Here is a 13,048-nt window from a genome sequence, read left to right on the forward strand (position 1 = left end):
GCTAATTGCGCCCTCTACATAGCAAACAAAGCCTTATTGGTGACCGTTGATCGACCATGATCCCCTTTTCTTATGTTAATTGAGAGCTGATTTGATGAGATAACCACCTGTCAGTGACCTTGCGAGAGGTCTAATCCCTCCTGGCCTGCAGATAGGCTTTAAAAAATCATGACCTAGCCTTCCAAATCAGGCTAATGAATAAGTGTACCCAGCTTTACAAAATTTGTCTTATGTTTTGATCCTAGGTGATTCCATGGCAAATACTGTCAAAATAGAAAACTGAAACATAATATCCATTTTTGGGCCTTGTAATTCATCCTGTAATAAAGATAATTCACGATCGCCTCTCTGATTATCAAGATATTTATGATTGGAAATCAAAATTTCATTTTTCGTTTTCCTAACGGTTTTTATAACACTACAGTCTATTGGGGAAAATGAGTATGGTAAAAACCGACCACTCAAAGATTTTTACTTTTTTGAGGCCCTTCATAATCATTTTGAAGGGCAACTTTTTTAGGGCTTCAATATTACACCATATCACAGCTCAGATTTAACATTGTTAAACGATGTCTTTAAAGGTACTATGTCCCTTTTGCAGCCAACCTCAAATTCTGTAGAACTTTGCAGGAATTATGAATATGTCATGTATGTCCTATCTGTGAAATTTAAACGTTAGCAGTGTCCTCATATTCAAATTATGCAAGGAAACCTGTTTACTTGCTAGACTTTACTGTCAGACACTATTGAGTGACTGACTGGCTTTTTTCTTCTTTGGTAATAATATACATGAAAAGAGTTGTAAAGGGTACATGAGCATTTGTCTACATCAATAACCCACTTCTTGTGATGGCCAAGATTAACTGATTGAATCTTTGTGCAGAAAAAAACGTATGACCATTCGGTACTATTGTCTGAAAATCAAGACTATTACTTTTGGGCTCTACAGCCCTAATAGTCCGGCAGCCATCACGATATACCTTGTTTTAGGGTCTATAGTTTTTTTTGTTTTGGATTATAGTTCCTTAGACCATCAATTTGAAGAATCCGATTGCTGACACTCTGTCAGCCTTGAGCAATTTGAGATATGTGACGTCACACAAAATGGGCGCCAAAATACCCTGTTTTACCAAAATTATTGATAAAAAATTGTTTACAGTATTTTGCTACATTAAATGTCAGTCAAATATCTTGATTTTTTTCTAGGATCATCACTAAATAAAAATTGACGATGTTGTATGATAAAAAATGGCATGTAAATTTGCATAATTCAGATTGGCGCCCTCTATAGACACGTTAACTTGCAAATTTTAAATGATGGCCAAATGCCAATTTCTAACATGAAATTAACATTTTTTATAAGTCAGACGCACTGAATACAATAAGTAAAAATTGTGCACCACATTTTGGTGTGATTTTTTTGTTATTTTTTACTTTAAAGGTAAAGATCAGTTTTGGAAACGCCCCCCTCTCAAAAAAATGAAATGGAAGCTCTTATCACCAATCATGTGAAAGAATATGTTTTGACTAATACGTGATGATACAAATTTTGCCGAGAAACCGCCTACTTATTGATATATTTGGTAAATTATTATATCTATTTAGACCTGATAGATATCGCGCACGCGTCGCGTAGTCCCATATACATCCTACTGTGTACAGTGCTTGTAACTTTACCAAGACTGGGCCAAATTTCTAATCGTTTTGATGATTCCAGAACCTTGCAGTACACACCAATACTTATAAGCTAGATGATCAACCTTTTCTGATCGATTCCACAACGTTTCTTTCACAATGCAATCGCATGACTATAACTGGTCATTTGTTTTGTATTTTGAGGTAATACATTCTTTTATATGAACCTATCATGAAAAGGTTCCTCTCTTACAAGGGAATTTATGAGTTTAATAAAGCGAAATATCCACCCAAAATGACCAAACATGGTTACCTTCCAATGGCTATCATTTGCTGCTTTAGTTTGATCGTTATAACACTCTACAGAGGCGCGAAAACCACAGAAAATTGTGCATGCTAGTTTTGCTTTGTTGCATTGGCACCGTGATGATTTACATAGGCTGCCACTCGCACAAGTGCACCGTATTAACCTTAATATGTTGTCCGGTGCGAATTGTACATTTGTAAGTACTGTGACAGGGATCAGGGATTTGGTTTCCTCTTCTTGTGCATAGCCATACTTTGTAGGATCCAATGATGTGGGTCGTGACTGCAAGGCGTGCTTCCACACACATGTTTGCAGATGAGCTCTCTTGCCAACTGAGTCCAAAGGGAGTCAAATCTTCTGCTTCATCACTTTCAGCAATGCATGTACCCTTTTCAATCCCAAAGTATGCCCCAATAGTGTCGCATCCCCTCAACGCATGTCCTGCCAACATCGATGGAATGATATCTTCTAACTTGTGTACAGTGGCAGGAATGTCAATAACAGTTCGCTCTTTGATGACGCCATGATCATTGGCGTTCTAAGTTATTCATGTAGATAATGATGGACCCTAACCCTAACAGCCAGGACCCTAACATACCTTTTCTCATTAGCAGCAATTTGAATCGCTTGCTGTACTATGATGTCGTCTGCTTCTGCATGTGTTATGGAAAGATCTTCCCTTGGCATGACATCGCTGCCTGGTATCACTTCAACATATACATCATCTTGACCGGTAATGACCAGCTTGTGCTTTTGCCTATTTCTGAACACCTTATCATTCTGCAGAATCACGCATACCGGTATATGATGTCAACTGTAGTTTGTTGTCAGTAGTTTCTGGGAGGGAAGCAGTGAGGTGGGAAGACTCTTTCGGATGACTCTCGATTCGTCATGACTTCTAGAAACCCTGGTTGCACACCAACCAAAGATCATCAGATTTTAATCCAGAGTAGAGCACAACCATCAAACGGGCTGCACAAGGTTGTTCAAGTGACACGTCAACCTTTGTCAAATTCTTCAAGTTCGCCTTTGACCTGGTGAAAGCTTCCATGACAAAATATTCTTGATATTGACATATCTTCAACTTGCCTGCAGTCCTATTACAATAGAGTAGATCAACTTGGTGTCATAGACTTTTGAATCCTCCAATGTTAATTAAACTACACCCTCCAAGTGGTTGAAAACTTCACCTACCTCGGCTCCATGTATTAAGCAACCTCTCCCTTGATCTCGAGCTCAACGTTCACATTGGCAAGGCAGCAACCAAGACGGCTAGACACTCAAAGCAGGCCTGGAAGAACACTTTAATTACTATAAACCACCAACACGAAAATGAAGATCTACCAGGCCTATGTGCTCAGCAATCTCCTGTATGGCAGTGAGTCGTGAACCCTGTATGCAAGTCAGGAGCGCCGTTTGAATGTTTTCCATTTCCGCTACAGTTGAGGCGAATCCTAGGCATCAAATGGCAGGACCACATTCCAAAAAGGATGTCCTCAAAAAGGAAGGATGAAGACCATCTACGCTCTTCTATCACAACGACGGCTGAGGTGGCTTGGTCATGTCAGTCGAATGGAAGACGGCCGCATTTCAAAAGACATCTTGTACGGAAAGTTAGCGACCAGAACCAGGACTGTTATGGATGTGTGCAAGAGGGATATGGAGGCCAGTGAAATCAACCCTACAAAATGGGAAGCCTATGCTTCAGACTGCCCTCAAATGGAGATGCGCTGTGAAGACTTGTATACAGAGGAGTGATCAGAAGAGAATAGAACAGTGGAAGGAGAAAAGACAACAAAGACGGCAGCTAGCCACGGCTTCAACAGCACAGCCACACATGAAATTTGTCTGCAGCAACTGCAACAGGACCTGCCTCTCTATGATTTGACTGTTTAGTCATAGCAGGAGCTGCACAGCAAGAAACTCTTGCTTGAAGCTGTTAAACAGAGGTACAATTAACGGTGTTCAAAGGGGGGGGGGGGAGTTCCAGAGTCTTATTGTATCCGGGAAGAAGCTCCTCTTTTAGACAAGCATTCAGGCAAAATGAACAATTATCTTCATGGAATGCCCTCTGTGCAGGGATGTTAATGGAGTGAGGAAAGTATGTGGAAAGTCTTTCAGCGGGTTGTTGATGCGAAAGATCATCACCACCTGAGCCTGTACCCTGCGTTCTTGTAATGTTGGCCACTTGAGCTGGTTCATGATGGCTTCTACTTTGCTTGTCCTACAGTAGACATTGCAGAAGGAGCGGACATAGCGCCGTTGACCCATTTCAAGCTTCTTGATGATTGCTAATTGTTTGAGTGTTAGGGTCCCATATAATTATGATGATGGCATACTCCATGATTGGTTGAAGGCGAGTATCGTAGCACAATTATTTAACTTTTCTAGGACATGGTTGGATATTTCTTTGAAGAAAGGCACGGGTGGAGTTGGAGTATTTGCTGATAATGTTGATATGTGGGTTCCAGCTGAGGTTTTTCTGTGACTCAACACCTCGATACTTTGCTATATTTTTGTCATCTAGGGTCTGTCCGTGAATTTGATGATGGATTTGCGTTTATTGGTGACATGTAGAACCTGACATTTATGTGGGATGAATTCCATCAGCCAATCACGCTCCCAGCGTTGCAGTGAGTCAAGATCCTCTTGGAAACGTTAGGCGTCTTCCTATGTCTTGATGTTGCTGTATAGCATGCCATCGTCAGCAAAGAGCCTGACTGTTGGGTTTGGGGAGAGGTACGGTGGCAGATCATTGAGGAAGAGGAGAAACAGCATCTGGCCGATAACGCTGCCTTGCGGGATGCCAGATGTTACTTGGCTGGTGTTGGAGATGGGTCCTTCCAGTAACACCTGCTGGGTCCTGTAACTCAGGAAGCCAGAAAACCAAGCATGTGTGGGTTCCCAGATTCCATAGAATTGGAGCTTGTGTAACAGCTAGCCTTCCATGGGGAACCTTGTCAAATGCTTTGGAGAAACCAAGGAGTGTCATGTCCAATTGGTCTCTGGCATCGATGCCTTTGGCAAGGTCCAGGACAGCAAGGACATTACTGTGAGACGCAGGATCGCTTCTTTCGAAAGCCATGTTGTGCATCAGACAAGATGTTGTGGCTTTCACGGTGGTTCATGTTGCTGCTAAGAACGATGTGCTCCAGTACTTCACAGGTTACTGATGTCCGAGAGACAGCTTTGTAGTTCTCTGGCTTGCTACGGTCACCTTTCTTGAAGATGGGATCAATATATATAGCCATCTTCCATTTATCAGGTATGCACGCTCTGGTTAAGGGAAGCTTGGAAGAATAGAGGGAACACAGGTGTCAGTTTGGTGGTCAGAAGTCTGGCTGGGATTTGGTCAGGACCAGTGGCTTTATGAACATCAAGCTCAGACAGGATCTTCAGAACACCTGGTGGCGAGATAGTAATGTGATCCATGATTGGGTAGGGGCTTCGTCCTTTGTCTCTCAGACTAGTCATATCTTCATTGCAGTTGAAGATGGATGAAAACTGATTACTTAGAATGTTCGCCTTTGAGAGGCTATCTGAGTAAGTTATTCCATTATATTATTTCAATGGAGCCAACCCTGAAGCATCGCATCGCTTGCCGTTTATGAAACTCCAGAAACACTTTGGTTTACAGTTGGTGTGTGGGCTGACAATTTCTGTCAGGTACCCGTTGTAGACTTTCTTGGAAATTGTGTCATAGAATCCACCAGGTAACTTCTGTTAGAACTCATGCATCTGTCTGGTACCGATGCCAAATGCTTTATCATCATTCACTGACGCTGGATCAATGCTGGTCTAAATAAAGCCTATGAATGGAACAATAATGTACCGTAAAATCACTTCTCACTGATTCTCTTGTAGATCTTGGTTTCTTTACATGTATCTTAATTTAAACCAAAAATATATAAGATAAATGCAGAACAATCGTAATTGTTTCATGTATACGAAGCATATAATATGTGTTTAACGTGACGTAGATCTAAGAAATTGGCATTTGGCTGGCACACCTATTTTTATGCAAAATTAATATATGTATAGAGGGCGCTATTTCAAAATATGCAAATTAGCTTGTCATCTATGGCCGTGCAACATCACGAAACAATTTTTAGTGATGGTCCTAGAGAGATACAGACATTTGGCAGCCCAAAATTGTAGAAAAATCCTTGTTTTATATTTATTATACATTTTTAGAGAAAATTCATGTACTTTGGCGGCCATTTTGTATGACGTCACATATCTTAAATTGCTCAAGGCTGACAAAGTGTAAGCAATCGGATTCTTCAAATAGAAGGTTTAGGCAGTCATAATCCATTGAGAAATAAGAAATTGGCATTTGGCTGGCACACCTATTTTTATGCAAAGTAAATATATTTATAGAGGGCGCTATTTCAAAATATGCAAATTAGCTTGTCATCTATGGCCGTGCAACATCACGAAACAATTTTTAGTGATGGTCCTAGAGAGATACAGACATTTGGCTGCCCAAAATTTTAGAAAAAGCCCTATTATATATTTATTATACATTTTTAGAGAAAAATCATGTACTTTGGCGGCCATTTTGTATGACGTCACATATCTCAAATTGCTCAAGGCTGACAGAGTGTCAGCAATCGGATTCTTCAAATAGAAGGTTAAGGCAATCATAATCCATTGAAAAAAAAACTATAGACCCTAAAACAAGGTTAGGCCAATAATCTGGATTTGGCTGCCGGACTATAAAGTCGATTTGACAACTAATAGTCGTTATTTTCCCACTTGAAGACATTTTCAAGCCCCACCTTTTTTAGAGAAGTCCTAAATTAGTATTATCTTTGAAATGCAGCTGGAATTTAACTTTTTCATTTTTTTGGCCTGCAAATGGGACATAGTACCTTTAAGAGTCATTCATTATAACTTGTTATTGATAACAAGTTTGATGAAACACAGGGCCTAGATATTTGTCTTTACTACAAAGCAGTGGTTTAATGTGCACTATATATTATTTAACTTTAGATGATCTTACCTTTTGCCCGTTGCTAGTGTATCCACTAATGTGTTCACCATGGCCTTCTTCTCTTCCTCGTTGCTTTGTTCGTACACTATGCTGAGACCCTTAGAAGCTACATCTTGGGTAAACTCTGCAAAAGTTTAATGAAACTCAAAATCACTTAACAGAAAACATCATCTTATTTTGAGAAATCCCTGAAGTAACCATGAAATTACAATGAGAATCATTATCGTTGCATATTTTATGGATATGTTTTAACAGTTCATGAGAAAAAGAAAACACTACTCCTAATTGGTGGGTCTCCTCAAATATAACTGCTTTGAGAGATGTAGTTTAGAATACTACATTTACAGATGGTTAGTCCCTCTTGCAAACCTAAACAAATAGTGAAGAGGTCTATTATTTGGAACCTCACACTAAGTGTGAACAAAACACGAAAACTGGTTTCCGATGAATAAATTGATATCTGTTTTCTAGAGTAAAAAAAGTGTATCATACATAATTAAACATTCTATGCCCAGACTCCCAAAATAAAACAATCTTAATCCAGATCCCTTATACAAAACATTAGTGAGAGGCCCTCCTTACATGTATCAACAACAAACACAACAAAACGTTCACTTACCACTACTTTCTGAGAGCATGTCGATGAAAGCCCCCTGGACGTCTACAAGACGTTTCTGCAGGGAGGGATGGCTACCACACTTCTTGGCCACCGAGAGCAGCCAGAAACAAGAAGCCTGTCGGTAAATCAAGCATAAATAAAGAATTCATAAATTATATTTCTAGGCATAAAGGAGAATATAAACCAAAAGTAACTAAAGACAAATACTAGCACTGTCAAAAAACTTCTTTGGTGGAGGTGACAGAAGACCAAGTTATGTAGGAGGCCTGGTTTCCCACACTAAAAGTCACCTACAGACTCGATATTTATTCACGAACAGCCCTCATATCTTACACAAGCTTTAAGGAAGGCAAATTTATTCCAACTCGCCTTCGTCCGGGTTTGGGACTCTACTTATCTCTTAATCCCCCATTCCCGGACGCGTATGGTATGCTGGCTGTCCCTTGGCGTCCCTTGCTCGCGTCTATTGTTGTCTGTTGGACAATGGAGCAAATTGTGTGGATCCCAAAGAGCAATTAAATCTTATCCATGGCACATGTTTGTTCATTTGATGGCACAGCAAGAACTCAAATTCATTGTACACTGTTTTCCCATACTATCCTAAGGACCTTCCATACCTGTCTCTTGTGTGGGTTCTGACTCTTGATTTCTTCATTGAGTATCCTGTTGACCGTCCACTCCACCCAGTCCTTCTGGCCCTTCTTGAGGGGCTTACCGATGGCCAGATCCCCCTCCTCCTCGGTCCAGACATCCCTGCTTGACCGGGAGAGGGCGCCCAGGGACGCCTGGGAGATGGCATCACCCACGCTGAAGTGAAGCTCCATCTGCTTGTTGTTCTGGCTCTGTATGAAATAATCAAACCATACAAAGGAGATAACTAGATGGAACTTCAACTGCGCGCAGTCGAAAATGATGCCTCCGACATAGAGCAATTTTACTATTTACTAAGTTCAATTGTAATCCATTAACAGATTCTCAGAATATCGTGATTACAAGCAATTTTTCATATACATATATGACCCTTTGATCTTTGACCTCATGACCCTAAAATCTACTCAGTTCATTGGCTCTACAAGATGTCCTGAGTTAAATAGTAATCCATCTGTCAGTTCTAATGAGAATGTGTTCACAAGCTATTTTTGCATACATAATGAGCCCATGACCTTTGACCTCATGACCCCAAAATCTAATCAGTTCATCGGCTCTGCAAGTAACATACATGACCTAAGTTTGGCAGGCATCCATCAATCGGTTCTTCAGATAACGCAATCAAGAGCTGTTTTTGCATACATAATGAGCCCTGTGACCTTTGACCTTTGACCTCGTGACCCCAAAATCTAATCAGTTCATCGGCCCTGCAAGATACATACATGACCAAAGTTTGGCAGGCATCCATCAATCGGTTCTTCAGATAACGCGATCACAAGCTGTTTTTGCACACATAATGAGCCCTGTGACCTTTGACCTTTGACCTCGTGACCCCAAAATCTAATCAGTTCATCGGCCCTGCAAGATACATACATGACCAAAGTTTGGCAGGCATCCATCAATCGGTTCTTCAGATAACGTGATCACAAGCTGTTTTTGCATACATAATGAGCCCTGTGACCTTTTACCTATGACCTCGTGACCCCAAAATCTAATCACTTCATCGGCTCTGCAAGATACATACATGACCAAAGTTTGGCAGGAATCCATCAATTGGTACTTCAGATAACGCGATCACAAGAACGGGATGTACGTACGTACGGATGGACGGACAACCCGAAAACATAATGCCTCCGGCTACTTCGTAACGGAGGCATAATAAAATGTAGTTTTTGAAGCTTCTACCAACCTTGAATTTTGTTGCGCAAGCTTTTGTTTACTCCTGTGGACATTCTCAAGCTAAGTGATCAGTCACACATTTTCTTAGAGATAATGTTTTTACGAAGATAAAATACCTGGGCCCCATTTTACAAAACTTGTCATCTGTGACAAATGAAGTTTTTGTTATAAGCTAGTGAAATCCTTGCTTCTGATTGGTTATCAGCAGATTTGTCACTAATTTTTGTTGTTTGTGATTGAAAAAAAAACTGAATTGGATGCTTCTATGTCTTAGCCCCAAATATTGAAATGGTTATTTAAATTTCCATCTAGAAGTATTTCTAGATATTTTGTGTCATGGCCAAAATAAGTTCAACAGTCTGTTCAACTTTTTTTATTGACTTAGAAGTAACACTGTACTTACATTGGCTGCCTTGATGAGGCCTTCTAGAACTGCTTGGGTGAACTTGAAGTTTGGATCACCTACAGGGAGGTATCCAAGGGTGATACAGGCTTGCTCCTTCAGCTGCACCAGGGAGAGGGGAAGAGAAAGAGAGGAGTTCATTGTATAGTTATAGTATCTAGAACTGCTTGGGTGAACTTGAAGTTTGGATCACCTACAGGGAGGTATCCAAGGGTGATGCAGGCTTGCTCCTTCAGCTACACCAGGGAGAGGGGAAGAGACAGAGAGGAGCTCATTGTATATTCATGGTATCAAAGAAGAACATGCAGGCTGGTCCACAAACAAAAATTCAAACATATGAAATTGGAACATGGCAGAAGGATGTACTGATGTAAGCAAAGAATGAAGTCCTTGTTGCTTGACCTGCTTAATAGCATTTGCAAACATTTTAAGAACTAATAAGTCTTTTTTTTTTTTTAAATTGTGAGAATGTTGCGGATTTTCAAATCTTGTACAATCAGATTTCAAACCTTATGCACATTATGAAACCTATACAATAAAACTTGAAAAATGTTTATGTTACATGCTTGAACTGGTCATTAATTGGTCATTTTCACTTAATAAATCCACATGAGTAAGATCCGCCAATCTGACTACAACATGGATCTTACCTTCTGAGAAAATTTAATGGAATCCAATTTCGCAATCAACTTCTTCACGAGAGAGGCTTTAGTTGCTTCCGCTGTCCCTCCGCCTGACGATTTCCCCCTCTTGCTGTTCTTGGACTCCTCCACCTTACCGTCCTCTGCATGGGACTGGGTTAGTTCACCGTGAGGGATGGGGAGGGGACCGTTGCGGGCGATCTCACCCAGGGCCAGGCATGCTCCATGACTGAAGAGCATGTTGCTGTCATCGATGTATGAGACTGAAATAGAGTGAGACAAGAAGGAATTTAGTAGCTCTTCCTCAAGTTGTCAAGGCCACACCTGTCATAATTATCAATACGGATAGAAGTTTGGAACTGGGATCTATGCAATGCAGGGGACGAAAAGTTGATGCATGTAAGGGTGCGTTCATGCTTGATTTTGACGGCCAGAATCAGGCATCTGTTACGCGTTTAGTTTAAAACACGATTGCGTTCATGCTCACTTTTGTAGAATCACCGAAAAACGGCGATCACGATTGCCGATCGTAAACTCACAAAAAGATGTGTTAACAATTTGTAAACGCGTTTAAATGGGGTCAACGCACTGACCTCTAGTGGGTCTACGTAGCATGCGCACACAGGTTTGCGAATCCAGCTGAAGGCCACCCAAGGAGAATTACCAGGGGTAGCGAGCATGAACAGTGCACCGTGGAACTGCGATTACGATGAGCGTTTACGATGAGCGTTACAAATCGCTCATTCTGCCTTCAAAATCAAGCATGAACGCGCCCTAAGTTCCATATTTTGTGCAATGTGTATTTCAGGAAGTTTCACCGACATGTTTCATGTAGATCTGATATTTTACATCAGGGACCAATCTTAAGGATGAAGTTGAGTTCTGGTCATGCGATTGCATTGTGAAAGAAATGTTGTGGAATCGATCAGAAAAGGTTGATCATCTAGCATATAAGTATTAGTGTGTACTGCAAGGTTCTGGAATCATCAAAATGATAAGAAATTTGGCCCAGTCTTGGTAAAGTTACAAGCACTGTACACAGAAAGATGTATATGGGACTACACAAACATGTGGCATAAAAATCTGTCCCAATTTGTATGATGTTACATGCCATATTTAGAATATTTAGGCATTTGAAGAGCCATGCTTTTCAGGGAACATTTTCTATCTGATGTTCTTCCACACTTGCATTATACAATGATAATGCTCACAATTTTTTTTCACCTTTTCCCAGAACTCAACCTTCTCTTTAATGTTGCCATCTACAAAATAATACAATGTTAAAATGATTGTCAGAATACCATTAACAAAATCTGACAGCATGATGTAATTTGAAGCTAGAACTTGCTTCCATCTTATAAGATAAAACAAATCAATCAATATTGAATGAATTAAAAAACAAGAACAATAATAAAGTCACTTTTCTCCAACCTCACACACATGTAAGGAAAAACATGACTCCTCCTTACCCAAAAGGTTTGTTGCCTTGGTGATCGTAGCCTGAAGTGCTTCCTGGGAAGACGTCTTATCGACCTCCATGTCTTCCACGACCAGGTCTCGGGTGGGCGTCTTGGTTTTGTTGAGGTGGTGTCCGATGGTGTAGCCGAGTGCAAGCATTGAGCCGTGTTGGCCTTCTACAGACTAATAAGGGTTAAGGATCAAACAGAACTAAATCTGTCAGAACTGCAGATAATAATACATCATGCATTTTTATAGGCAACGGTGGTTTAGTTGGTATTCACTATATCATAACAAAACTATAATGTTCAAATTGTATCTTGTGCATACCACACTATGATACAAAGTCTCAATACATGTACAAAGTGCTGTAGCAAATTTATAATACCCGGACTAAACTTCAAGCAACAGTCATCGGCACACATTGCATTTCAAAGGATATTTCTAATGGCAGGTATACATGTACATTTATACTTAAAGAGTAAAAATCACCAAAAACATTTTGTTCTGTATGTTACGGGGTTTAATATCGCTCCACTACGTTCAAAATATGAGCTTCAAATAGTACTTCTTTATCATACTGCAAGTTAAAATGAACTCTCATTTAACACAAAACTGGTGACTTTGTAAGCAGACTACTTGACACAACCCTATACAGTGGCATAGAATCAGGCTTGTATGGAACACAAGTCAGTCTCAAGTGAATTTTACACATTATTTTTCTTTTTACGCTACAAGCCACATTAACAAAAAAAAAGAGCTCTTTTTATAAAACAAAAGATGAGAACAAGGGGAATGTTAGCAAAAGAGAAACGAGAGAGAAATCTAAAGAATTATATAAAATCAGAAGCTCACCTGATCTTTTGTAGTCTTGATAAGACTTTGTAGAATAGCATTAAGTTTGTCTATGTTGGTCGTACATGCTACTACAGCATACAGCTGAGCAGCCCATTCTCTCATAGGCTCAGATAGACCAAACACAAAGTTCTGAAAAAGAATGATGAACAATTAAGAGCATTGTAATTGAATGTATGTCCAAGTATTCAAAATACATGTTATTACAACACTGGCAAATATTAATTTAATGGGACACAGCAAAAAATGTACTATTTAAAAAGCATCCTCTGTTGGATGAAGACAATGACCCTCAGTCATCTTTATA

The 13,048-nt window shown here is 40.0% G+C and overlaps 1 protein-coding gene across 1 annotated transcript in view; it reads right to left on the minus strand.

The window, feature by feature from the left end:
- Positions 1-13,048, minus strand: part of LOC591734 (proteasome adapter and scaffold protein ECM29) — a 59,102-nt gene that overhangs the window by 28,626 nt on the left and 17,428 nt on the right. The window contains 7 exon segments of the mRNA XM_030995928.1: positions 6,948-7,062; positions 7,558-7,672; positions 8,175-8,399; positions 9,788-9,889; positions 10,438-10,691; positions 11,898-12,069; positions 12,742-12,873. Of these exon segments, the coding sequence (XP_030851788.1) occupies positions 6,948-7,062; positions 7,558-7,672; positions 8,175-8,399; positions 9,788-9,889; positions 10,438-10,691; positions 11,898-12,069; positions 12,742-12,873 (1,115 nt within the window).

This window comes from Strongylocentrotus purpuratus, unplaced genomic scaffold (genome assembly GCF_000002235.5).
Source record: "Strongylocentrotus purpuratus isolate Spur 01 unplaced genomic scaffold, Spur_5.0 spur5_scaffold_3, whole genome shotgun sequence".
Taxonomy (NCBI): domain Eukaryota; kingdom Metazoa; phylum Echinodermata; class Echinoidea; order Camarodonta; family Strongylocentrotidae; genus Strongylocentrotus; species Strongylocentrotus purpuratus.